The following is a 27,085-nucleotide window of genomic DNA, read 5'->3' on the forward strand; positions in this document are numbered from 1 at the left end:
TCCATTAGAAGGACATCCATTGAGCTAGAGGAGACTGGCAAGAAGGCATGCCTCTGTCTAACACCAATATGTGAAGACCCCACAAGCCTGCGGCTGTCTGTGTGGTTGTCTTCTCAGTTCTCCCAATCTTCAGTGAAAATAAAACACAGGAGGCTGAACAAGAGATACAATCCATGATGGTGACAGGGCTGGGGGTGGGAGTCTTGGTACAAGTAGGGTATGGTAGGTGCTGGTTGATAATGAAGATAAGGAAAGAAAAACATTTTGTGAGCACTTTGTCTTCTAGGGTCACTGGATCTGGAGGGACGGGTCCAGAGTCCCAACACATAAAACCTCACAGCAGGGCAAGCCAGAGAGGGTACATACACCGTTCTAGGAACTGGGGAGTCTTAAGGAGATTATCTCCTACAATGTCCCCTGGGTAGCACAGAACAGGTCAAGATACAGCTAGGCTTGGGACAGGGAACCAGCCCTGGTGGGAAGCCACAAAGCTCCAGAAAGTGCAAGGTATCTTAGCTATTACCACTGCAAGACAAAGGGAAACACTGGTCTCTCAAAACAATGCCTCAACCATTTTCCCAGCACTGGGACATTGTGTGATGAGAACAAGTATGCAATCACCTAAACAGCACAACCAAACTGCCCAGCATGTCAGGATGGAGGGGAGGCTGAGCATTTTAAGGCTCCCTTTGTGATATCTACTGGGTATCACCTGATAGGAGCTGATGTCTGCCATATGCTGAAGGGGGCCAGTATTCATAAACTCTAACCACGGAGCGCCCAGGACAGTCTTCCGTACTTCATACAAGCCCTTCCCACCCTGCACTGAGCTGCAATACAGCTCTGTGAGGTAGACAGGACAAGGAGGGTGGCTTCATCTGCTAATTAATGCTAATGATGATAAGGACCACTTATGAAATGCCAACAACTTTATAGGCATATCCCATAAATTTTTACAATGTTCACCAGGTGGCACCAGTAAAAGCTGCCAGGTGCTGTAGGGTAAGGACCGTGATTGGGTTTGAGGACTGGTCTGTGCCAGTTTTCACCTTTGGCTCTTCCTCCTCTTACATGCCAGTCTCTAATAAGGGAAACTAAGGCCTAGGGAACAGAAGGGTCTTCTCTGAGGTCAAAGGCCAATGACCACAACAGCTGGGGCCGAAACCTCAGCTGTATGAATCCAAATCCACACCTCTCCTTTGGGAGCCCAAGCTATTACTTTGAACTGAATCATGTTTTTTTTTTTTTAAAAAAATAGCCTACCCTCCAATCATTTCTCAACACTCAACTGAAGGTTTTAATCAAATCCCCCACTGGTAAGATGTCGCATCCAGGCATTCAGTTGAGAAAGTCATTCCAAACAGGTAAAATACCTACTGTGTGCTAAGAAAGTCATCCCCAACAGCTTAAACACCTACTGTGTGCCAGACATTGACTAGTAAGATGCCATCCAGGCTTTGAGTTAGGAAAGAAATTCCTAACAGGTTAAACACCTACTGTGTGCTAAGAAAGTCATTCCCAACAGCTTAAACACCTACTGTGTGCCTGACATTCAGCTGTATCTTCATAGACAAAGACATGCCAGTTGTTACAGCTCTACTGAAAATACTATGTGACTGCCACCCACTAAACTATAGATGTCAGCTCTCCTTATGAAGAAGGGTCCCAGGCTTGGTTGGTCCTTGGCATCACCTGGGATAGCTATGGCATCCATTGTGTGACCCGCCCCATGATTTACCAAGAGGTATCTGCTAATTACTCATCAACACGACTTTGCTGCGGAAAACCATTTCATGTTTAGACACAATTTATCATTTTCTCACTCTCCAAACAGATGGGATATGACTGAGGACAGTCAAGAGAGAAAGCAGATGGTCAAAGGGAATGTTGGAAAGTGGGAAAGTTCAGAGAAGGAGAAGACCCGTGGGGATGTAATCATTACAATAGAGCATAAACATCTATCCCTGAGTTTTCCAGAGCTAATGTCCTGGGGTGAACAGGAAGGGTCTCAGTGTATCATAGTCCGTGAACAAGAATTTAGAAAAACACAAAAGCTTTTTTTTTTTCTCTGTCAAATAGTTTTATGAGAAAATGTGAAAACGATTTAGCTGAACAAACACCGAATCCATAGATACTTCCAGACACATGCTCAACCTGCTCCTAAATCTGTGAACAGCAAGTTGAAGGTCAGCCTCCCCTTCTGGAAGGTCTCCAGGCTTTCTGGGAATGGCCCTCAACTAAGTAGACCATGACGTAGGCAAAACAGATTGTCATCAATCTGTCCCAGGGAGTTTTTATACCACAGCCAAGCAAGGGATAATAGAGCCATCTTGCCCTGGGACTCTATTGAGTCTCTGTGCTCAGAGAGAGTTCCAGCAAAGTCAAGATGGCACGGCACACAAGGCCCTCAAACTCAACCTTACTATCCTGTTTCCAATTACAATACAATTCTTGGCATCAAGGAAAGACCCGCAGAATGGGATGCGTCTTGCAGTAGGGCAGGAGGGGAACTTACGGGGGGTTGTCACATTTCCTCTGCCGGAATCGCGCTCCTGTCCCACACGTTCTGCTGCACATGCTCCAGGTACCCCATGGGCTCCAGTCCCCGTCCACATGTTCAGGGATGGGCGTCTTGCTCACGCACTCCCCAGCTCGACACCACTGAAACACACAAAAGGGCCACACTCAGCAATGCCACTTGTGTCTCCAAAGGACTGCTTCCCTTTTTGGTGTCAAAATCCATTTTGAAATTTCCACGGAAGTGGAGTATTTCAGGGTGTGCATGTTTGTTAACGCTTGCTCAGCTTAGTGCCTCTAATCTGCCTGAGTTTGAAGCCACAGATTTTTCCAGGAAATGTGCTCTATGGAGATTTTCTAAATTCTCAAGAAAAGGACGGATCCATATGGCAAGTGAACAGAACCGAGGGTGTGTAAATGCTGAATAATACATGTGTATTTCTCTCCAGAGGACAACATTTTTAGTATCTGAGGCTAGAGCTTCAGGCTTGGGCTTAGTTCTTAGAAAAAGTCAGGTGTGGTGGCGCAGGCTTCTGAACTCAGTCAGCGTGTGGGAGGCTGAGACAGGAGGAGCACCACAAAGGGAAGCCATCTTGGCTAGCCAGATTAGTGGTGACGGTTTGGGGTTTAGCTGTGGGTAGATGCACAGAGTTCTTTCTGAGGGTAAAGGAAAGTCAATCTCTAAAACAGATTTCCCAAAGTGTGTGATCCGGTGCTTCCTAAGCAGAACATCAGAACAAAACACGATAACTCCCTTTTAAAAACAAAAACAACGGCAAAAACTCTTTCAAGATTCCCAATCAGCCAGGAACGGTGGTAAAAGGCCTGAAATCCCAGCATCTGTGAGGGGAAAGCCTTGAAAGATCACATGTTTAAGGCCAGCCTGGGCTATATAGCATGTTCCAGGGCAGCCTGGGCTATATGCAGAGGCTCTACCTCAAGAGGGACACAAAAGAAGAACAGGAGAAAAAGACAGGAAGATGCAGAGGAGGGAAGGGGGAGAGGAAGAAGCAAGGGGAAAGGAGGGGAAGAGCAGGGAAAAGGAGAAGAGGAGGAGGGGATGGAGAGGAGGGAGCAGGGAGGAAGGAGCAGGGGAAGGGGTTAGGAGGAGAGTAAGAGGGAGGAGGGTAGAGGAAATATCAAACTAGGAAGGCTTGCAAGTATGACTAAAATCGTGTGATTGCAGATCCTGCCTACTTCCCTCAAACCTTATAGTCTCACCCTTCATAAAAATCAGCTAGAATCCAGCAATATGATTCTCATCAATGTACGGCAAATGAATTAGTTTTCTGTTTAATCCCTACTCATATAACCTTCCTTTTAAGAAAATTCACTTGTGTGACAAAGAGTTCATTTAATAAAAAAAAATCAAGGAAATGATTGATTCTTGTGGCTCTGTAAGAAACAAGGGGTGGTGTAGACACGTGTGCATGTAGTGGACTCCGTGGGCATCCTACAGTGTTGAGGGGTGTTTCTGGGGCTCCTCAGCAGAGTGCACACTGCCTTCCACGAGGAGAGAAGCTCAGCGCCCAGAAGGCGTGAGGCTGCCTACCAGAGCTGCTAGAAACCGGGTGTTACCTTGTCCGCCCCACACTCGGTGCCATCCAGAGGAGGGTCCAGCTTGGTCTTGCAGGATGTATCTCCCTCTACCAGGCACCACAGCCCAGCACACATCAGATGCTGCAGGACAAGAGAAGCAACCATAAGTGCCTCAAGAGAACGCCCAGATGTATGTCACAGGGGGGTCAGAGCCATGGAGCAATCGCTCTTCAGATTTGGGATTTGAAACACATGGGGAGCAAGGAGGGTAGAGTCTGGGAATCTAAAACATCGAGTGGTTTATTCAGCTCAGTGGAATTCTTGCATTTACTCTTTGGAGGGCTTGTCTCACGGGACTGAGTTCAGGAAGAACTCACCAAGGCCAGGTGGCCTGGGTCTGAAAAAGCATGGGATAAAACCGGACTTGCTGAGCATAATGGACAATGAGGACTACTGAGAACTCAAGAACAATGGCAATGGGTTTTTGATCCTACTGCACGTACTGGCTTTGTGGGAGCCTAGGCAGTTTGGATGCTCACCTTACTAGACCTGGATGGAGGTGGGTGGTCCTTGGACTTCCCACAGGGCAGGGAACCCGGATTACTCTTAGGGATGATGAGGGAAGGGGACTTGATGGGGGAGGGGGAGGGAAATGGGAGGTGGTGGCGGGGAGAAGGCAGAAATCTTTAATAAATAAATAAACAATAAAAAGAATAAAAAATAAAATTACAGTTAATAATTAAAAAAAAAAGGAGTTCCAAACTCAGGGAATTCTGGGAGGTCCTTTCCATTTAGTGCAAGAGATGCAGCCGATGGCCATGGGCTGGCAAAGCATCCAAGAGACAGCCCTAGCCTAACTTCACCAGAGGTAGTTCAGTGGCACGGGTCCCAAGTGAGTGTGTTAGATGGTGAGAGAGGTGGGAGTTTAAGCCACTATTATGGGGGCCAGAAATGTGAGGCCAATGTGCAGAAGTAGTCTTCTATTCTCCCTGCCTGGCTTCTACCTCTGCTGAGCTGGGCATAAATTATTACAGTATTTTACCTACAAGAACTTGGAACACCCACAAACAGAGAATGAAAGCAATTCTACTACAGCAGGACTAGGCATCTAAAAGGACAGACTCCCAACTGCAATTAATAAGACGTTTGGCCACTGACAGAGAGGTCAGAATGAGATGAATCATCAAGATTACCAAGGCAGGCATGACTGTTCTTCCTCCCCAGGGGACCTGTGAGCAGACAGGACCAACAACCATATGAGATGGGGGCTGGCTGAGCCTGTTTCACAGGGAGAGGGATTCTGAGCTATCTTCGACATGTTGCTCAGGGGTCCTAGTGGGACAGTCCCATTGCCTAAGGTTGTTGATGAGTTACACCCATCAATGCACCTTTCCGCACTTCTCTCCCCGTAGATGGCCCCTCTCGGTATTTTCTGGGATTGCTTCCCACATAAACTACTTGCACCCAAATCCTCACCATGAGCATGGCCTGAAAATTGGAAACAGATGTTCCTACGGTGCTTTTAAAGACACAGCGCTTCCAGGACGCCAGACCCAATTGAGGCTGAGAAGTTTGAGCTGGAATGGGAAGACCTTGCCCTCCACTGTGTGGTCAGTGGATAGCTGGTGCCCTTCAGGTAACACGATGGATCCCCTGCAGCACAGCACAGGGAGGCGACAGTGGGGTTTGCAAAGTCTACACATTCCCATGACTGTTTACCCCTCCACGGAACGGTAAGATGGGCGAGCCCCGGAGTGCAGCGCAGCTGCTCCCATTAAGATGACCGCACCTCATTAAATGTTTGATCCCTTGCACTTTCACCTAAGAGCTCTTCCAGACTGGCGCAGCGATGTTCAGACACGTGGTCACAAGGCAGAGTGGACTCAGGAGCATAATTAGGGGTAGGAGTGCTTGGGGTCAGGAGAAATAATGACCACATTAGGAGAGAGAGGAAGGAGGTGGGGTGAACTGTTTATTGTGTATTTTATGGACAGGGCTTTCTCATGAAACCTCCCTAATTATCAAGGCCAAAGAGTGGACAGTTAGGCGAAGGCTTCTGAAACAGGACACAAAAGTACCAACAATAAAGGAGGGGGAAAAAAACCCACAAATAAATTATACTCCATGAAAACGAGGAGCTCGTTTATTAAACGGCAAGTATAAAAATATGAGAGAGGGTGTTTGCAATAGATGGGGGAGGTATTAACAATGCATATAACCAACAAAGTGTGTCTAGCACAGTTTTGAAAAAGCAAACAAGCCAAATCTACTAAAGATCAAATAAGAAAAAAATAATCATGAAAATATGAGAAGACTTGAGTACTTCATAAGATGATATTTAAATGGCAATTAAGCATATGAAAATATGCTGAAACCTCTTCAGCCATCAGGCAAAGGCAAATTAAGACCATCTTTAGATATTCCTATACACACAGAAAAAGATGGAGAATGTTCCTCCTCTCCCTTCTCTCCCTTCTCTTCCTCCTCTCCCTCCTTTTCCTCCTCCTTCTTTTTGAGACAGGGTTTCTCTGTGTAGCCTTGGCTGTCCTGAAACTGACTCCACACCAGGCTGTCCTTGAACTCACAGAGCTCTGCCTGCCTCTGCCTCCTGGAATTAAAGGCATACACGACCACCATGCAGCATGAATTCTACTTCTTGATAAGGACATAGCCAGCAGGAACTTTTTGAACAACTTTAGAAAAGTATCCATCCATATTTGTTACAGGCATTGCACACTGTCATGTTTATAATTCCATTCCTAAGAATATACTGGAAAGAAATCTGAATATAGGCTCTATGAAGACATCAGGAATGTTGGTGTCAGTACGATTTGTATTATGACAAAGGCAGAAACAAGGCAAATGTTCACTGACGTCAGAGCAGATGGCTCATGACGACAACAGTAGACGATGCTGGGATCTGGACTGCACGCATTTCAAGCCGAGGTAAAAACTCTAGTGTTGGGGGCCAGATTGGCGGTTTTGCTTTTGTCTTTAAAAAGGAGTAACACACAGGAGGCTTTAGAATGGTAGCCTTGGACCCAGGTGTGGCCATTGGCAGTGCCTCTCCAGGCTGGTTTCTCAAGCATGCGTAGTCAAATTTGGTATTGTCCTCACTGCTTTCATTATTCTCTTCCTCATCACTTTGCCCTTTCTCCAAGCACTTCCAGGTCCCTATGGGCTACACCTGTGGTACCATGTCAATAAGAACACACAGTTGCTGCCTCCCCAGCAGTATTTGATGGTCCGTACTTGCTCTTTTTCTTGGCGTGTCTGTAGGAGCTGAGAGCTATGCTGTTAACACTTCCGTGGCCTTAGCTGCTACCATTGTCTTCTGGAGGAAGCCTCTTCCTCATGACTGCCCTGAAGTGGAGGCAGAGGGTGAAGCCGCTGTTTTCCATGTTCATCTTTGCTGATGACCATGGCCGTCACTTTTCCTTGCCTCTGACTCACTTTTAACCCACAGAATGCAGCACAAATGGCAAGATGTGCCATCATGCTTAGTTCATAAAACACTATGATCTGTCCTCTGTAAAGGCTCTCCAGTTGTTTTCTTGGTTTGTCTTCTTTGGTCAAAATAGCTGTCATGTTGGAAAAGGGCAAGTTACGATAAACCAAGGCCAGCCTGACAAGCTAGACAGTGTGAAACTTTGGCATTTGTTCCGACAACCTACCAGTGAGCCAGTGAGCCTGGCAACAAACACTCCCCCAGCTGAGCTTCAAATGAGGCTTCAGACCAGACCTCTGCCCTCACCATAACTTTGTAAAATTGCTGAGACATAGATGGCCTGGCTGAACGATGTCTTTATCTCTAACCCTCATGATCTTAAAGATAAGAAATATGTTTTGTTTTAAGCAAGCATATTTTGTGGAAATTTGTTAAGAAACGATAGTGAACTAACACAGATACACCCCTTTTTTTAGCACTTTTCCAGACATCAAAGTTTTTTAACTGTCTAGAGAATAAAAACATGGAGGATTAATTGTATATACAGTATGTGGCAGAAGAATCGATGGAAAAAGCGCCTGTCTCCTATGAAAAACACAACAGAGAAGCAAGGAAAATCCAGAAGAAACAGAACCTAGGACCAGAATCACCTGACATAGCAACAAATGAGCCAACCTTGTCTACTAAGATAAAACCTTCACGTAGATCACAAGCTAAAGCTCTAGTATATGCTGTGTAACTGGCACATAACATGATTCAGAAGCCAAAATAAAGGCAAAGGAGAATAACAATGCTAATGTCAGTCAGACTTGAACCCAGAACCTGACGCAAGAAATAATACAAAGAACTGTTACCCTCAACAGTCATCTAGTATCCGTGCTCCAAATATTACATATTATTAAATCTCATTAAATAAAACTGACTTGGGATAAAGGGGTACCAAGAACTACTACCTTCAACAGTCATCTAGTACCTATGCTCCAGATATTACATAGTATTAAATTTCATTAAATAAAACCAATTGGGTTAAAAGGGTAAACAACAAAAAAGAAGTTAGCACAATCATTTAATGACTCTTTCTCAGTCCAGAGCAAACCAAACAATCATGCAATAATACAAGAGATACAAATAACATAACAAGATGAAACTGACAGAGCTCCAGTTCTTAAAACAAGCATTCCAAGATACATCTTTAATGGTCAAGGAATATTTATAAAAAGTTGCCTCAACAATGGGTTTTTGATCCTACTGCACGTACTGGCTTTGTGGAAGCCTAGGCAGTTTGGATGTTCACCTTACTAGATCTGGATGGAGGTGAGGGGTCCTTGGACTTCCCATAGGGCAGGGAACCCTGATTGCTCTTTGGGCTGACGAGGGAGGGGACTTGATCGGGGGAGGGGGAGGGAAATGGGAGGCGGTGGTGGGGAGGAGGCAGAAATCTTTAAGAAAGAAAGAAAGCAACAACAACAAAAAAAACCAATAAAAAACGTTGCCTCAATAAAATGTGGAAGTGAAAACCATAGCATAATGAAGTAAAAATTATTTTTGAGGTGGCATATTGCTACGTATCCAGGCTAGCTCATCACTCTTGCAGTCCCAGGATCATAGACATGGGCGGCCACACCCAGCTTGCAATTAAACATTTTTCAAAGAAAGTTAGAGAACAAATAACCTTGTCATATGCAAAAATCTAAATTTTCCTTTGAGCAATTTTCTGGCCCAAAGGAAAAACTATACTCCAAACTGCAAAGAGTGAAGAAGATAGTGGAGAGAGACACATTATTTAAGATATATAGGGCATTTGGAGAAATATTTAGAGTCCAAAACACAATAATAACAATAAAGTAATTTTAACATGCTTAAAACGGAATAATATACATTTGAACAAACAAACAAAAACCCACAGAATGAAAGTAAGCCTGGAGGTAGGACTTAGAATGCCAGCTACTCTGGAGGCTGGGGCAGAAGGACCACAAGGTCAAGGTCCACCCTGGCGACTGGGTGAGCTCAAGACCAGCCTGGACAATTTAATAAGACCCTTTCTTGTACAGTTAAAAGGGACTGTGGACAGAATATGTGTTCAGTATGTGTAGAACTCTGCTTCCGTAATCAGTACTGCAAAACAAACACTATCACCAAAAAAGATCAAAACAAAATAAGGAGAAATGATTATTTTATGATTTAAGAAGGACCCCTCCCCAAGAGAAAGGCCTACAGAGATGGTTCTCTGTAGGAAAAGTGAACCAGAGAAATCATTTGCTAAGTTATTCAAGAAAGGGGGAAGAAAACATGAATTAGGAAGGAACAGATTTAATAAAATTCACCATATTGCTAACTCAAAAGTGAGCTGTTCAGGCTGGAACGACGGCTCAGAGGTTAGGCACACTGGCTGTTCTTGAATGGGAACTGGGTTTGGATCCCAGCACTCACACGAAAATGAATTACAGCCTGGAACTCAAGATCGTGGGATCTGATGCCCTCTTCTGGCCTCCACGGGCACCAGGCATGAATGAGATGCCTGTGACATAATACAGGTAAAACACTCATGCACATCAAAAGTTATTTTAAGAAAGGAGAAGTTACTTGTCCTCCCCATGGACAATAAAAAGACATCTAATAAAATCCAATTGTGATTCTTATTAAATGCTTAAGATTTAAGCAAATATATACTTTCTAGACTTGATAAATACCCACTTCATGAGGGAATATTAGAAGCATTCCCCACAAAGCCAAGAAGAAAAGGATAGCCAATTGTTATCTAAGATCAGAAAGGATATTAGCAGATAGGTAAAAGAAATCATGTTGTAAGGAGCAGGCCGTATCCCGCTGCCTGGCTAGCTTACACCCAAAATAATCACACGGAAACTGTATTATGCAACAAAAAGATGAAATTATTCAACCAGAGTCGTACAGTATCCAGGCAGCTCATCTAACAAGATGGTTGCACCCCTTTATGATACAAGACATACTCAATTCAGTGAGAAAATGGAAGAAAAGACCTCACTTAAAAAGGAGCAAATGCGAGAGGAAATGTGTGCGGTCTACACAAAGACAAATGAAAGGTTCTCTGGAGGGTGGGTTGGGAAGACATCCTGAAGCCTGTAAGGAACATGATGTTACTGCAGGATGGTTCAGAGTTATGCACAAGGACATACTTTCCCCTGAGTTAATTTACAAAAGAATGGAATTGAATTTAACATAATCACACAATTTCCAACGAAATGAGAATATTCTGAAGACCACATGGGAAAACAAACGTGGACTAATTCGCCAGTAAACTTGTAGAAAAGCACATGCTCAGTGTATTAAAATATTTTATGACGCTATGGTCATGTAAACACTGAGCGCATGATGTGATTAGTGGTGCAGACTGGGAAATCCAGAGATGCAGAATAAGCCTTGGGGTCTGGAGAGGCAGACCGGTGGTGAAGGAAATGTCCTGTTCTTGCACAGGACCTGGGTTTGATTCCCAGCATCAACCCTTCATTACTCCATTCGCAGGGACCAATGCCCTCTTTTGGCTTCCATAAATACCTGCACACTCATGTATGCACAGACACATTCAGGCACACACAAGCACACAGGCACACACACTCATTAAACGACGTTGTATTAAGGGGTTCAATACAAATATAAACTCATCAAAGTAAAAGAAGCCACAGAAGTAAGTTTATTTATAGTTTAGGAGGGGAAAGATCAATTGGAGGATGGAACAAATCCCAAGATTTTACAAAATGAGATAGTTTACTTCACACACATGGCCATACTTGCACAATTAGTGAAAAACCATTGTAACTGCACTTATGATCTGTGCACTTTCCTGTGTGTCTCGTGTTGTGTCCTAGGTAACTTAAAACTACAGAATTTACATGTGTGCAAAATGATCTTTGACCCACTTCTAGGTATTTCCTGTGCATCTGTGAGTCTCAGTCAGGGGCAGCTGAGCATCCCAAAGGGCATTTGGTGGCATCTGAAGACACAGCTTTTAGTTTTCACAATTCAGCCAGGGGTAGTCGCCACTCCTCCAGCAAGGTGAGGATATGCCAAGGATTCTGCTAAACTCCTAATGCGCACGCGTTGTCTCCCAACATGAAAGAACAATCTAGTTCAATGTGTCAGTAGTGCCCAGGTTGGGAAACCCTGCTACAGACAACTCAATCCTAATGCAGACGGGTAAACTGTAAGTGACAGTGAAGAATCCTGTGAAGAGACCCCTTAGCCAGGTGACCAAAGGTAACCTCATTCGCCGTATTAACCCCCACTTCAGGTTATCCTTCCTAGTTATGAATAATCTCCCTCTAACAAAGACACAGGAAAGGCCCAATTCAAGAAATAAGCGGCCAGTGTTCTTTAAAAACATGGGTGTCCTGACCAACAAGGAGAGATTGAGGAATTACCAGATGCGTGCTGATAAGGGGGATGGAAGGAAAACACAAACTAGGGTCCTAGCTGGGACTGCGGGGTAGTGAAAAGAGGCAGCAAGCGGAGAAATGGGCAAGGTTTGAGTGTCTCTTAGACTGTAACAAGTTAATTTCTTGTTTTTAACAAAAATATATATTTTTTTGAGTGTTGGGGATTGAACGTAGGGACTTGAGTATGCTACACAAGCATTCTCCCATTGAACTATTCCCCCAGTCTTTTCGGTTTCTAATTTCTATGAAAATTGTATATATTTATGGAGCGCTGTGTGATGTTTTCATATGTGTATCCTTTCTGTAATGTTCAAGCCAGGTTAAACACATCTATTTCCTCATATTATCATTTCTTGGTGAGTTTCCTGGTTTTAATAATTGCCCAAGGATTATGGACTATATTAACATATGGGAAAGTTGGTGAATGAAACTTAACTATTTCTACAACACTTCCCTGGGATCCAAAACTGTCTCACAATAAGTTAAAACACAACACAATCTCAAGTAATTTTAAATGGATCAATTCCATTTATCCTGATACTAACTCTAAGACATTGTCAAGAGAAAAAAGAGCAAGAGTCACAAAAACACAGCAGTATTTTCCATGAGCAGCCACGTTTCAGATCTTACACTTGCGCACATTTTGCTCACTCGGGAAACTATGAGACTATGAACCTGGAAGATCACCCTGAAGGTCAAGAGTCTGTGGAGGGGATACTCTTTGCCATGCTTTGGATCTGAAATACCTGCAAAGGGCCTATGGGCTAAAAGGTTCGGCCCCAGCTTTGTGCTGTTGGAAAGCAATAGAACATTTAAGAGACAAGGATAGTACAGGGGTCTTCCAGTTATTGGGGTAGTACCCTTAAAGAGACCCCAGCCATTTCCTCTTCATTTCCTGGTCACCACGGGATGTGTGAGCAGATTTGCTTCACTATGCCTGCTATGATGTTCTACCTCATCAGGTTGCCAAAAGTAACAGACCAAAGACTGAAGACTCGGAATCCATGAGGCAAAATATACTTGGTCTTTTTCTAAGTTTATTACCTCTGGCATTTTGTTACAGTACCAGCAATCTGATAAAAAGCCCTTTGCTATAATTATTTAGTATCCACAATGATGTTACAAACTACTAGTAACTATACCCTCCTAAGTTATCTTTATACCTCTAGATTGATGCATCTCTCAGCCATCACCAGAGAAGTGTCTCTTTGCAGTTGGTGGATATTAGCACAGAAGCCCATAGCTGGTCAGTAAGACTCGGCCTAAATGAGATATCCATGTCACACCCTTTCTGCCAAGACTCTGGGATCACTGTAGAAGAATGGGCATCGAGACTGTAAGAGTCAGAAGTAGTGAATGCGTGCAGACAAATAGTATTTGTTGAACAGGATAGGGTAGTTTCACACATGAGCCCACAGTGTCTGTAACTGTACACACAAGACCTACACAGGATCAACCAGACAAAAATCCCTGCATGGATGGGGGAGAAGTCCCATCCCTTAGGTGAGGGACCATTGGCAGTTGATGGCTACTGGGGAGGATATTTCAGTTTTGTTCAGGGATGTAGCCATTGAGAGGCTACCCATGTCCCAGTAGATGGTCCTATACCCATGCATATACTGGCCAGGTAAAATTCCCACCCATGTCAAAGGCCAGCTGTAGTCTTTACCCGAACTCCTACACCAATCCTCTCTGTGCCTCCATATACTCTAGCTTCCCTGAACCAGACAGAGCTCTGTTCCTGTGCAGGGGTAGCTGTGAAGCACAGGCCCTTTACCCCTTCTCCAGGCTCATCTCCCAGAGGCTGCTCTACACTCTGCTAGAGCTACAGAGTGGACAGTGAACATGGCATTCTACCTGCCTCAGAATTATATATCAGCAGGTATCCTAATGCTCTGCTCCTTCAAGGTCAAACTAAGGAGCGCAGGCTTTGTGAAGGAGCGGCTACTCAGACCAACCAGGAATTGGGGTTGACTCCTCCAACTACCCCCTTTTCTTGTCCCAACCAGGAAAAACCCATTAGTGATATAAGGGTGTGCCAACCTTACCAGTCCTACCGGGGGACAGATCCATGTACCTTCTCTGCTACATGCTGGATGCTGGATTCTCAAGTACAGTAGCTGCCTCCCCATCACCTCCACACAGCCTTGGACCCCCATCACCTCCACACAGCCTTGGACCCCCATCACCTCCACACAGCCTTGGACCCCCATCACCTCCACACAGCCTTGGACCCCTATCGTCTCCACACAGCCTTGGACCCCCATTGTCTCCACACAGCCCCAGCCGCACCCCCATTGCCTCCACACAGCCGCACTCCCATCCACACAGCCCCGCCCCCCATCACCTCCACACAGCCCTAAACCCCCATTGCCTCCACATAGCCCCAGCCGTACCCCCATCGTCTCCACACAGCCCTGCCCCCCATAGCCTCCACACAGCCTTGGCAGCACATATCCATCCCCATAAAGGCACGCCAGCTGTTCCCTCTGCCTGTCAGGCCCCATAGAGGTGGACGATCCTGTATCCAAAATGCTTGGGACCAGAAGTGTTTCAGAGATGGAGTTTTCAAAAGATTTTTTTGGTGGGGTGGTGGTGAGGCATTGGTATTTACAGAGACTTTACTGGCTGGACATTCCTAATCCGGCAGCCTGAATCCAAAAATACCCCAAATTTGGAACTTGGAGGGGGGGGGCAGTAGTGCCAGAAAGGGTTAAGTGTGCCCAGTTTTTGTCTCTAAGTACTGCTGAGCAATGCACTCTCGGGCGTCAATGAACACAAAGCTCCCGGATGGGTGGGGACACCCTAGAGCAGACTCTTCGCCCCATCCGATCCTGGGAGCCATTCTTGAACACAGCAGAAAGTGCTTGGTTCCTACAAACAAGGCAATGAAACAGCTCCCCCTTCCCTGACTCAGCCTGTGCCACCTCAAAGGCTGTGTTTAAGGTCTGGTAAATGGCACGCCCAGACTGCTCTGTGCATGTTTCCCGCTGGTACCCTGTGAAAACCCAGCCAGCACACCGCTTCCTTTCTTGGTCCTCTGAAAACCTGAGGCGCGTGTTAAGGACCCCTTGGTCATGGACACAAGTCTCCCTCACTTTGCTCCAACTGGTGATCCTTCCAAGGGCTGGGAATTTGACCATGAGTCACTTTTTGCCTCTTTCCTCACTGGCGCTCACCATGAGCTGAGAAAGAAAGCAGCTCGCGGTCCTAGCAATTCCCGAGGGGACCGTTATGTAAACTCCCTCAAAAAATGTGTTGTTGATAACACCCGCCAAAGGCAGATAACGTGCCAAGAGCGAGATGAAATGGCGACAGATCCAAATTTCCCACAAACACTGCTGCAGTTTGAAGTCTTCCCCCAGCCCAGCACGCCAGCACCGCACCTGGAATGCTTCCTGCAGCCCGGGTGTGGTCTCTCCTTCCATGTTCCTAAGGGTGGTGGAGACCACCTGGCTGGGTCTGAGCTTCAGCGTGAGGATGGGGTCTGGGACCAGGACATGCAACTGGCAAGGGGCCAAGGAGTGGACGCTAACACACAACTTGTGTTGTCTGGAGAGCTTTCAGATACTGTAAGCTTTCGGATACTTTTAGAAAATTCAGGCCAGCTTCTGCCAAAGCCCAGGAGCTCCAGGAGCTGAGACCCAACCGAGACAGACGAGGCAGCTTGAAGTCGCACGTGTAGCTCTACAATCAGCCGCACAGCCCTGCCTGAGAGGGGCAAGGCTAGGCAGGCTCCTAGACTCCACCAGCCTCCTGCTCTGATCTGGTCCACTGGAATCGAAGGGATATTTTCGTTAGGCCAGCAGTTTCCAACCCAGGATGACAGTAAGAATCCTGGAGCCCTGGAGCTATAGAACAAGACAGAGACCTGAAACCCATGCCCGTCTCCCAGAGAAAGTTTAAGATGGTATTTGTGGCAGGTCACAGCAGCTTCCACCAGTCCCTGGAGGAGGTTCTGAGGTGTATCCAGGTTGAGATATGACTGACATCAGAGAGGTGAGCCTTGCTCTCTTGTGGAATTTCAATACCCGGGCTTCTTAGACACAGGGATCTCTGTATCTGCCCAGAGACTCCAGGCCCCTCTCAGTAGGACACAAAGACACTTCCCAGTAGAAGGACAGGGAGCTTATGAAGGTACTTACTGGGTGCTTAGGGCCATCCCAGCCCTGCAAGGTGCCAGACGACATGGAAGGACACAGAGATATAGAAGCAAAGGACAGGCTAATGTGATAGCTAACCACGCTGCATCTTCCACTCTCCTGCTGGGTCCAAGAGCCAAGGTAACAGAAAAAAAATGGAGCCAGCAACACTTACTGATGTGTGCTACACACTAAATACTAGGTCAGTGATCTATCAGTGACCTTCTAAAACAACCCGATGACGGGCCCATACGACTTCTCTCATTTTCAGATTAGCAGACTAAGGCAGAGAAAGACTGTGACTACCAGATGCAGCCAGGACACTGGGGCAGGCAGCCTGAGTAGGGAGACTCTCTGTCACCACTGCGCAACGTGTGTGTACCCACGGTTATGTGTGTCATGGTAGAAGGCAAGGAGGGACTAGTGGGCAGGAGAAGGGCGCTGTCACCAGTGGGAGCTCCGGACGCTCTTTCTTTCCTTCCTGAAACAGCTGTCTCACAGCTGTGTGCTCAACATTATTCTGAGCAAACAGCCGTTGTCTCCTCTCTGCGCACTATGGTGTGCAGACAACTACAGCGTGTGCAATTCCTTCGGAGAGTCACCTTCCTTTCCACCTGTGCCATCACGCATGGGCTGCAGGGCAGTGAAGGCCCTGACAGGCAGCTGGCATGTGGGCGTGGTGATCATCACCCATGGCCTTTCAGCTCCAATCCCCTGGTGCTGGAGTGAGCCAGACGTGGGCTCCCTCTGTCCTGTTGAGGAACATTGGGGACTTTGTGAGGCAGTGACCCTGCCGACTCTATGTGTCCCCACCCACTGGCCCTGGCTCTAGGAGCAATGCACTCTCGTTTCCAGCTGACAGTGCCTACAGTTCACTTCCCGCCCTCGGCCTCACCTGGCAGAGCGTCTGGGCCCTGACAGCTCTAGAGCCACGGCGAGGAGAGGCTTTGCTGATGGGGACAGGAGGAACTTGTAATCATAAAGAAGATTGATTGTGCTAATTGCATAAAGTTCATTTCCCCTTTCTAATAAATATTTACCCTCCAATGTTTATAACTTTTGTGTTTGGACTTTCTTGAAATGCTTTATTGAATTAAAAACATCACATTACCATTGGCTAGAAGAAGAGACAGTTCTACTTGCCAATAACTTCCACAACAAATGCCAGCTATGGATGCCAATTTTTTTTGTAGTTCATATTTGCATAGACAGCCCTGAGCCTTGCAATACCAGCATTCTGCAGACAGACATGACAGACACAATGGTGATGGGATGGGGCCCTCCAGAACCCTAGAAACGAAAATGGACTGGGCTTTAACTTTCTTGGTTCTGAAGTACGCAAATGTTCGGGAAAGCAGAAACCTGGTTACTATTTGAAGCCTCGGCAGCCCCTAACACGAATTGCAGCGATGCTTTTCCTATGAGCAAGGGCATGGCTCTTAACATCTACGGATCTTAAAACCGCTATGTGCTGGGAGTGCCAGGAGGTGAACATACAAGGACGTTCGGTCGAAAGGAAGTTCTGTACTGAGACTTCTACCCAAAGAACAGGAATTCAGTCAGGGCAGCTGGTGCTTCCTACAGAGGGCAGAAGCCAGCCTGCTTGGCTCTCCAGGGCTCTGAACATTTTCTGGCATCAGTCCCTTCTCCTAGTATGTTTATCAAAGCCTAAGAAAGTAAGACCTATAGGGTTAGCAGGGAGACAATGAAACTGATGTGTTCAAAGTACAAAAGGATTTTCTTGTAACAATATTGGGAGGTTTAAAATTTTTAAATTACATTTTGTGTGCATGTGGGGGGAGGTCTTTGGTGTGCAGGTGTCATGAATGTGCGTGTGTGGAGGTCAGAGGACAACCATGCAGGTCCTGGGGTGAACTCAGGTCCTCAGGCCTGGAACGTCACTGGCCTATAATCCCTGTTAATAAACATACAATATGACAAGAGCCGGCCTGGGGTTTAATAGTCGCTGCGATGTTGAAGTTGTGGGGAAGACAAACAGTAGTGCGTGGGGCCAGCCATAGCCATTAGACAGAGTGCAGGTATCTGTGACTCCTACTCTTAGTGCCTGCCATGGGAACTAGAAAGACAGCTAGGGCGTATTGCCAGCCAGCATGAGTGAAGGGGATATTCGCTTGAGTGAGAAGCTGGAGGGAAAAGCTGCGATCACTTTCCCAGCCTGTTTCACAAAAATCCAGAGAACCCATCCAAGGGCTTTGGTTCAGGACAATCATGGGAATGTGAGGGATGAGAAATGCAGTCTCCTGAGACCAGGCAGGCTGTACCTGCCTGTGACCTTCTGTCAGGACACACTCTAGGTCAGGCAGGATGTACCTGCCCACGACCTTCCGTCAGGACACACTCTAGTCCAGGAAGGCTGTCCTTGCCCGTGACCTTCCGTCAGGACACACTCTAGGTCAGGCAGGCTGTACCTGCCCGTGACCTCCGTGTCAGGACACTCTAGACCAGGCAGGCTGTACCTGTCCGTGCCTTCCGTCAAGACACACTCTAGGTCAAACAGGCTGTACCTTCCCGTGACCTTCTGTCAGGACACACTCTAATCAGGCTGTACCTGCCCGTGACGTTCTGTCAGGACACACTCTAGGTCAAACAGGCTGTACCTGCTCATGACCTTCTGTCCGGATACACTCTAGGCTCATCTTTCAAGCAGAACTTTGACATTTGCTTATGTATTTAGCATTTATGTGTTTATTTACTACTTTCTTCTTATTTTAATTAATTATTAATTAAGTGTGTATGTGTGTGGTACACGCACAAGTGTGAGTGCTCTGGCATGTATTTGGAGGTCAAAGGAATACTCAGTGAGTCAGTTCTCTCTTTCTACCATGTGGGTCCTTGGGATTAAATTCATGTTGCCCCGGTGACCAGTGCCTTTACCCACTGGGCAACCCTGCCAGCCCTCAGCAAGGAAACTTGTTCCTCAGAAGGCAGAACAGAGAATTGAAGAGGACTCACAGGTGGTGGAGATGCCCGGTGTTTGCCTTAAAATGCCATTTACCTAGATTGCTTAATTCTTTGTTTTAAACTATATATTCCAAAAACAGACAGCACTCGATCCTGCAGGCCTGGTGTCTTGGTTTTATTCCCTGGGCCATGTCCAACCCCACTTCTACTTCATTACTTTTAGTAGGAGGCTTAAAGCTCTAGAAATGTTTGAGACAAAAGGACAGAGAGACAGACAGACACAATGCACACAGTTGTCTCATTAATGTCCGGGTACTTTTCCAAGCTTTCCATGATTAGTTCTGTACCGGGACCCAGTCCTATGACTTGCTGTGAACTTCCCCTCAGTCCTTGTCTTCCAGGGAGCTCAGGGCCTGGGAATCCAGACAGCATTCTTAATCCACACACAGGAATGCAGCTCATAAGAGAGAGGTTCCTCCGGATTTCTGAAGTTGTAATTCCTGCATGACACACTCTCTCCTAAAGTGCCTATCCGTGAGCATTTTATTTTGTTTTATGACACCCAGTAAGTGGGTTTTTTTCCTATTAGAGGGGACCAAAAGTCTCTCTCTCTCTCTCTCTCTCTCTCTCTCTGCGTGTGTGTGTGTGTATGTGTGTGCATGCCAGGCTAGCTGACCCATAAGCTCCATGGATTTTCCTACATCCACCTCCAATGTCTCCACGAGAGTACTGGGACTACAGTTGTGCTACCATGTCCGACCTTTATGTGGGTTCTGGAGATCTGGACTCCGGGTCCTTTCCTTGCTGAGACCATCTCTCCGGCCCACAGTACGGTCCTTTCTGAAATCGGGGAGGGTGGAGACAATTTGAGATGTAATGACCCTAATTGATGAGCTTGCTGGTGTGAGGACTAAACAGTTGGTGCTCTCCACAGTGAGGTGAGGGAGAGTTACGGCTTGTAGAAAGGCTCCCATCTACATGGAACATGTCGTGGACTCTGAAAACATGTACAAGGCCTTACCTTCCTGAAGGAGATGGAGTACCATTTACAATACATAAAATCCATCCTTATCCGGTTTTCTAATGAGCACAATAATCTTAAAAGAAGTAATATGATTACTTGCATTTTTCTTTGTTAACTGGTTGTTTTTTGTTTTTGTTTTGTTTTCTTTGAGGCAGGGTTTCTCTGTAGCTTTGAAGCCTGTCCTGCAACTAGCTCTTGTAGACCAGGATGGCCTCCAACTCACAGAGATCCACCTGCCTCTGCCTTCCAAGTGCTGGGATTAAAGGTGTGCGCCACCACCGCTCGACTATTAACTGGTCATTTTATAACTGACATCATCAGTCTTAAATAAATCTGCCTTCTATTAGAACACCAGACATGCAATTGTACCCACCACCACATGTACTGTTTCTTTCCTACTCACACTTATGATAAAGTTGAATTTAAACAGCACAGCATGGGATTAGGGATTCGCACCAACAATCACCAACAAAACGACACCAAGAGTGCACCAGCCAGAGTTACTTAAAACTGTCTAACTGCTCCTTTCTGGAATTTTTCTCCTTAGCATTTCTGGACTCTGGTTGACTGTGGGTAACTGAAACCTTGGAAGGAAAGCTGTGGTCAAGGAAGGCTACAACCCCACGCTTCTTGTCCTCTCCTGGCAAATGGCAAAGCTAAGGGAATGTGTTAGTTCCAAAGGCAAATTTCTATTGGCTTTTCATTGATTAAAAACAAACTACATCAGACATCAGAAGTCCAAAATCACTCTCACTGGACCAAAGTCCAAAGACCTGAAAGCCTGGTCCCTTCCTGAGGCTGTGAGGTGCTCCAGCCTCTTCTAACTGCTATCTAGATGAACCTACATCCTGGTCTCCTGTCACACCAACCTCCTGCTTCTAATGCCATGTTGTCACGCAGCCACTCCGCATCCTTTTGGATGATCCCGCTGAGCCCATCAGACCAACACAGATTATCTAGGACAATGTCCTCATCTGAAGATGATTGATTCACAGCTGAAGAATCAGTTACACTGCTCACAGCCCCTCTCACAAGCTATGGGGTTTGGGATGTGGAGGTCTACAACAAGAACATTCTTGTTCCTTTTGTAAAATGATCAATGATGTTTTAAAGACACGCATAGATGTTAGTATAAGCCACACCTTTACCCACACAGAGGCTCTTTCTTCCTTTTTAGAGACAGATTTTTCACCTGCTATCTTCCTTTTGCTGAAAGGAAGATATTATTTCTCATAGTGCAGCCTGAACATGATGAGTCTTTTGTGTAATAGAAAGCCTAGATTTCATAATTACTCTTGAAATATAATTTTGCTGGGTATAGAATTTTACATTAGTGTATTTCTCTCTTTCAATACTTGAAGAAACTGTTCTACTCTTCTAACTGCTTGCATTGCTTCTACTGAGCAATGTGCTGTAATTATCTGTATGCTTGTCTATAATCACCTGGTTGTTTTCAGAGTTTTTATCTTTAATACTGCTTCTATATTACATTTAAACTTGAAGCACACAAGAGACACTATAGCATGTCTGGGTACCATAACATCTTTGGCTATCATAAGATCTCTGGGTTTCTGAGAGTCTGCCCCCACCCTCATCCCTGGGGACTTTATTCTGGAGGTAGCAGGTATACCTCATTCTGGAGGTAGCAGGTATACCTCATTCTGGAGGTAGCAGGTATACCTCATTCTGGAGGTAGCAGGTATACCTCATTCTGGAGGTAGCAGGTATACCTCATTCTGGAGGTAGCAGGTATACCTCATTCTGGAGGTATACAGCTGTTGGGTTCCTGCACCTGGAGGCTGGCCAGCTCACTGCATATCTTCCTGGGGACTACATGCCAAGCGCCACCTGGGCCGCTGATTTCCCTAGTACGTTTCTGGTGTCACACAGGTAGCCATACACATGGTGAATGCCCTGTCACAGGTCCTAGAACATTCCTCTGGGAACTTTCCATACATAGAACTGGCCAAGCCACAGACATCACTGTTTGCAGGACAGTGAGCCAATCTTTATTGCGGGGGTAACCAGATTTGTTTTTGCACTGTTACCTACACACTAGTCAAACCATCTGGCATGATAACTGAGCTTGATTTCGTAGTATTGTCTGAAAGCTGGAGGTAGATTCTAGAGAGTTCTGGTGAGGACTAATGGAGCTCATGCAGGCTAAGGCTTTAGGATTCATCATATGGGCACTGGTCAATTAGAACTGCTTGTGGATTGTTATTATTTTAAAATTAACATGTCACTTATTAAATTCTCTGCATCTGATACCCTCCAATGTGAACCAGTTTTTAGCTCTCTTCCTTAAATGGGTGGGCTTTAAAAACCAGGTGACACAGTGACATCACAGCATTAATAAGAAGTGTGACTACATTTCCTTCATCAAAAAGATTTCAAGCTAAAACACCACACTACTAGTGTCAGTACCCCCCAAAGTATCCCCTTCAGAGTAACCCACATGGACAGATGCTCACAAAAGCACGTGTTGATACTGTCACAGTCAGTTATACGGGGCACACCTGTGTGCCCATGCACATGCCCTCATGCATATGCACACACACGATGACATGCATGTCTGTGTCTGAGATAGCCATGACCTCCAGCAGAATCCAGACCTGCAGAGGGGCTGCTGGGCTTGTGCGTCTTCCTAACGCTGTTCTTCCCTGCCTGCTTACCTCCATGTTTCTGCAGAAGGTAGCATTGGTGCCAAACAGAATCTGGCACTGCTCATTGGCGCTGTAGTGCATGCCGGGCAGCTTGTGTGGAAGGCGCAGTGCGTGCTGACTCCTGGGGTCCGTGATCAGTAGGCAGGTACTGACTTTGGATCTGAAAAAGCCAAGATGCAGGTCAGTTTCTAACCATGAAGCCCACCGTTGTTCTGATCCTTTCAGTCTCCCGAGAAGGATGGCTTCGGATGATTGATGGGACGAGAGCCTCAGCACTGGACACCTGGGTCAGCCTTTTGGCGTGTCTGTGCTTTTATTATATGGTTGAATGTGGGTCTCTGCTCTGAAGGCAATGCAGGGCCCTAGGAACAGCTCTGATGAAGCAAGTGGGCCTTCTTAGTGGGGTTGATTAAAATATTTTTAAATTAGAATTCTCTGAATCCCCTTAGAATATGACTTTGAACAAAAGTTACCATGAACAAAAAAGAATGCAAGTTAGGCTATTTTATTTTAAATAAAAATAAAGTTCTGATTTCTGAAACCATGGAGTCTCTTTGTAGAATTGCTGGGCCAAAATATGTATGTCAGTCAGTCTTGATGTCTCGCCTGACCATATCTTCTGCTATCACAGAACAAAAGCCAAGGGCTCACTCAGTCAAGAAGTTTCAGGTTTCAACTAGGAAGGGAGTGTCCATTGACAGTGGGAGATACATGTCCCCCCAGAGGCTCTGTTAGGAGATAAAATGCTCAGTGCTTTATTTCCTATTCTTAAAGTAAGGCAAATGAAGCCAGATACTTGCCAAAATTCTTGAAAAAAGGATTTAATGTATGTATGTATGTATGTATGTATGTATGTGTGTGTATGTATATAACACACATACATACATAGACACACATACATAGACACACATACACACATAATATACACACATGCATACATATAAACACATACACACATACACACACATGCATACACACACACACATACACATACACACACACACACACACACACAGAGCTAAGGCTAGTCCACAGCTCCCAGGCTCAGTCACAAGGCATCTGTTACTAATGGGACCAGCACTATGCATCTGAGCAAATGTAAGGCATCCCCTCCTGTCACTCTGGTCCTTCTGGGTGACAAGGGAGTGACATCAGTAGCTTACAACATTGTATTAGGAGTCTGTGATTACAACACTAAGTGGAAGAAGACTATCTTAAAACCAGTAAGTTCATTTCTAAACCTATTTACTAAACACGTTTTCCATCCCTAGGAAACATGAAGAAGATCCTTTAACTACTTCAACCCACATTCCCTGGGTCCTCTCAAATAGAGCTGCTCCACCAAACTCTACCTTCCAGGGAGACCCACTGACTCACTTCTATTCCCACTTCAGGTAGATTACCACGATGAAGTAGGGGAGCAATGAGGACCCATGCATCAACACTGAAAATAGAGCCCTAAGATCAGACACCAAGGGGCCAACAGGTCTGGATCACGGGCATGCTTGCTTTAACAAGGGTCTAAAACCAAATTAGAAAATTGTTCCACTAAAATCTGAGAACTGAAAAGTATAGACATTCTGTAGTGAGAACAGTCTAGTGAGAAGCATATCTGTTCCCCCACGAAGGAGGGAAGTGTGCAGACCCAACCCAACTAATTCACTGCCATCAAGGAAAGCAGCTTCAGCAAGTAGCAGGTTCTCAAGGCAGCCGCGTTGTCCTACAGTGGGGTCCACTTGTGGTCACAAACTGGCAGAGAAGTGCAAGACAGAGTCACTGGGTTGACATTTCATTCATGTAATGACCCCCTACTGGACATGCGACAGCATACCAGCTACGACCTCAAGAAGAGGCCTTTGCCCATTTTGGGACACTCTGCACTGGCCACCTCCCAAGCTGACTGAGGATTCATCTAAAGAGTCACTTCTCACACTTGCTAAGTTGCCCATCTTTGGGCTTTTGGCAAAACTTGGAATTACCGATGTTACAGAATGATGCAAGGACTTACTTGAGAAAGTTCTCCAGGTCATCTCGACTACAGGACGACCAAGAGAGATCGCTAGGGTTTCGACCTTTCACCCACTCTCCCGACATGATGTGCGACCGGCCAGCACAAGATGAGTGGTCATCGTCGTGGTTCATTCCCAGGCTGCTCAGAGAGAAAGAGAAAGAGTGGAGGGCGGTGTCACACGTGCCTCATTTCTAGGTCAGGTTTAATCAACGAAAGCCCAGAGAGTGATGGAGGTGATAACGTTCTTACACTGCAGACCATAGTCAGTTTATACAGAACTAGGGTGGTCTGACTACAGAAGGCGTGGAAACTAAGCAAAAGGAATTAATGATGAGTGAAGGAATAAATTCTTAATCATGACAATTAATAGCAAGTACAATAGCTAATAAAGTCAAGATAGCTAATAAAGTCTCATTTTCTGATGAGCTGACCTAATATCTCACACTAAGTATCATTCTGTTAGTGGTCTAAAGAATACAGTAAAGCTTTGTATTCATTAGAAATGAGCCATATTTTGCTGAGAGCCAGTGGAAAACACCAGAGATTTGAGTTCCTGAAGACTGTGGCTACAAAGCTTCAAACTCAAGAGCAACAGTATTTTTGCAATCTCTCATTTCTCTTCATGTTTTTGCTTATTTACAAAAAAAAAAAAAAAAAAAAACCTCCCCTTTCACAAGAAACACGAGAAGACCCATAATGACCCCCATGCCTCATCAGCCCGTGTTCCCTGGGTACCACTAGGTACTGTAGTCCTGTCACCTTCTTTGGAAACTGTAGCTGAGGAACCCTGTGGGGTACCTCTAGATGGGAGTCTGAGCAATGAACTTAGTTTATCCATACACCCACACTGGGATGAGCTGAGGTGCAGAGCACACAAACTCAACTTTTTCACAGCTCCCTGACAATTTCCAGGAGAGAAAGCCAGTGTGCTTGAAGGAGCCATTTGTACTTGTTCTTTAACGGTTTTGTTTTGGGGGGTAATTACAGAGAAAAAAATACAACCACACACAACAGGAAGCGGTCTGTCTCACAGGGTGTGACAAGCATGGTGCTGGAGAAGTAGCTGAGAGTTCTATGTCTTACAGACAGCAGGAAGTGGTCTGTCTCACAGGGTGTGGCTTGAGCATATGTAAGTCCTCAAAGCCCGCCTCCACAGTACACACTTCCTCCAACAAGACCACACCCATTCTAACAAGGTCACAGCTCCCAGTAGATCCGTTCCCTTTGGGGGCCATTTTCCTTCAAACCACCACAGGAAAGAAGAAAGGGGGATGGGAAAACTAGGTTCACACTTGCATTAAGAGTATGCTAGCATACAGGAAGCCAGTAGTGAGTCCCAGTGGGCAGATACCCTGACCAGGAAGACTTGTCTCTCAACCACAAAACAGGAACACAAAACAAAACAAATAAATATTGAAACATTTGCTACTAAATTATAAGACATTCTACATGTTTTATAAAGTTTAAGTTAAATTGTTTAAAGCATTTAAGTATAATTTTTTGATTCTTCTCTACCCGGATCAGTTTTCCAGGTAACTTATCAGCTGATGAGCTTATGTTGAACCCAAGAGCCAGTACTGCTTCCTCCTGCTGCTGCTGGCTTCTTCTCTGCCCCAAAGCGATGCTCTTTAGAGAGCTCTGGAGTCGGGTTCTCCTCCCACCTATCCCAGCCCTCAGCACAGCTTCTCATCAGGACTGGCCTCTAGCAAGGACAGATAAATATTTTATCTATTTGATACTGCACATTGTGCCCAAAATATCAGATACCTCGTATTTGTGACAGGTGTAATTAATTTCATACTGAGGCAGACAGCTCACAGGATGAGAACCATCATCTATGCCTCCTGAATGGGTACCACTTTCCTAAACATTAAGGGTTAAAGAAAGACATAAGAAAAGATTGGATAATTCTGTCCAATGAGAACAATTTAGATATAGGCCTATGCAATGCAACTGTTCTTTTTAAAAAAATAATTCTTTTTTCTGGTGGGCAACAGAACATGATTACTTATGTGTGAATATATAGGAAAGCAACCTTCAAAGAGTTTCACATAATAACCTTCCTTCTTTTGGGGGGGGGATTACTTTTTATTTATTTTTTAATTTTTCTTTTGTTTTTTTTTTGTTTGTTTGTTTGTTTTTTGAGCAGGGTTTCTCTGGATAACAGAGCTGTCCTGGAATCGCTTTATAGACCAGGCTGGCCTTGAACTCACAGAGATCTGCCTGCCTCTGACTCCTGAGTTCTGGGATTAAAGACATGTGCCACCACTGCCCGGCTACTTTTTATTTTTTTTTTAAACATGTTTTCATTTTATAGCACTAGCTGGCCTAGAACTTGCTATAAGGACCAGTTCTGACCTTGAACTCACAGAGATCCACTCACCTTTGTCTCTCAAACTTTGGG

The 27,085-nt window shown here is 45.5% G+C and overlaps 1 protein-coding gene across 1 annotated transcript in view; it reads right to left on the reverse strand.

Moving 5' to 3' along the window:
• Adamts17 (ADAM metallopeptidase with thrombospondin type 1 motif 17) overlaps window positions 1–27,085 on the reverse strand; it is a 300,342-nt gene that overhangs the window by 115,623 nt on the left and 157,634 nt on the right. Inside the window, exons 9-12 of the mRNA XM_057756616.1 lie at window positions 24,679–24,819; window positions 22,680–22,830; window positions 4,096–4,197; window positions 2,516–2,661 (exon numbers count right to left, since the gene is read on the reverse strand). Of these exons, the coding sequence (XP_057612599.1) occupies window positions 2,516–2,661; window positions 4,096–4,197; window positions 22,680–22,830; window positions 24,679–24,819 (540 nt within the window). The remainder of the gene's footprint in view (window positions 1–2,515; window positions 2,662–4,095; window positions 4,198–22,679; window positions 22,831–24,678; window positions 24,820–27,085) is intronic.

The sequence above is a fragment of the Chionomys nivalis genome, chromosome 23, assembly GCF_950005125.1.
Source record: "Chionomys nivalis chromosome 23, mChiNiv1.1, whole genome shotgun sequence".
Classification (NCBI taxonomy): Eukaryota; Metazoa; Chordata; class Mammalia; order Rodentia; family Cricetidae; genus Chionomys; species Chionomys nivalis.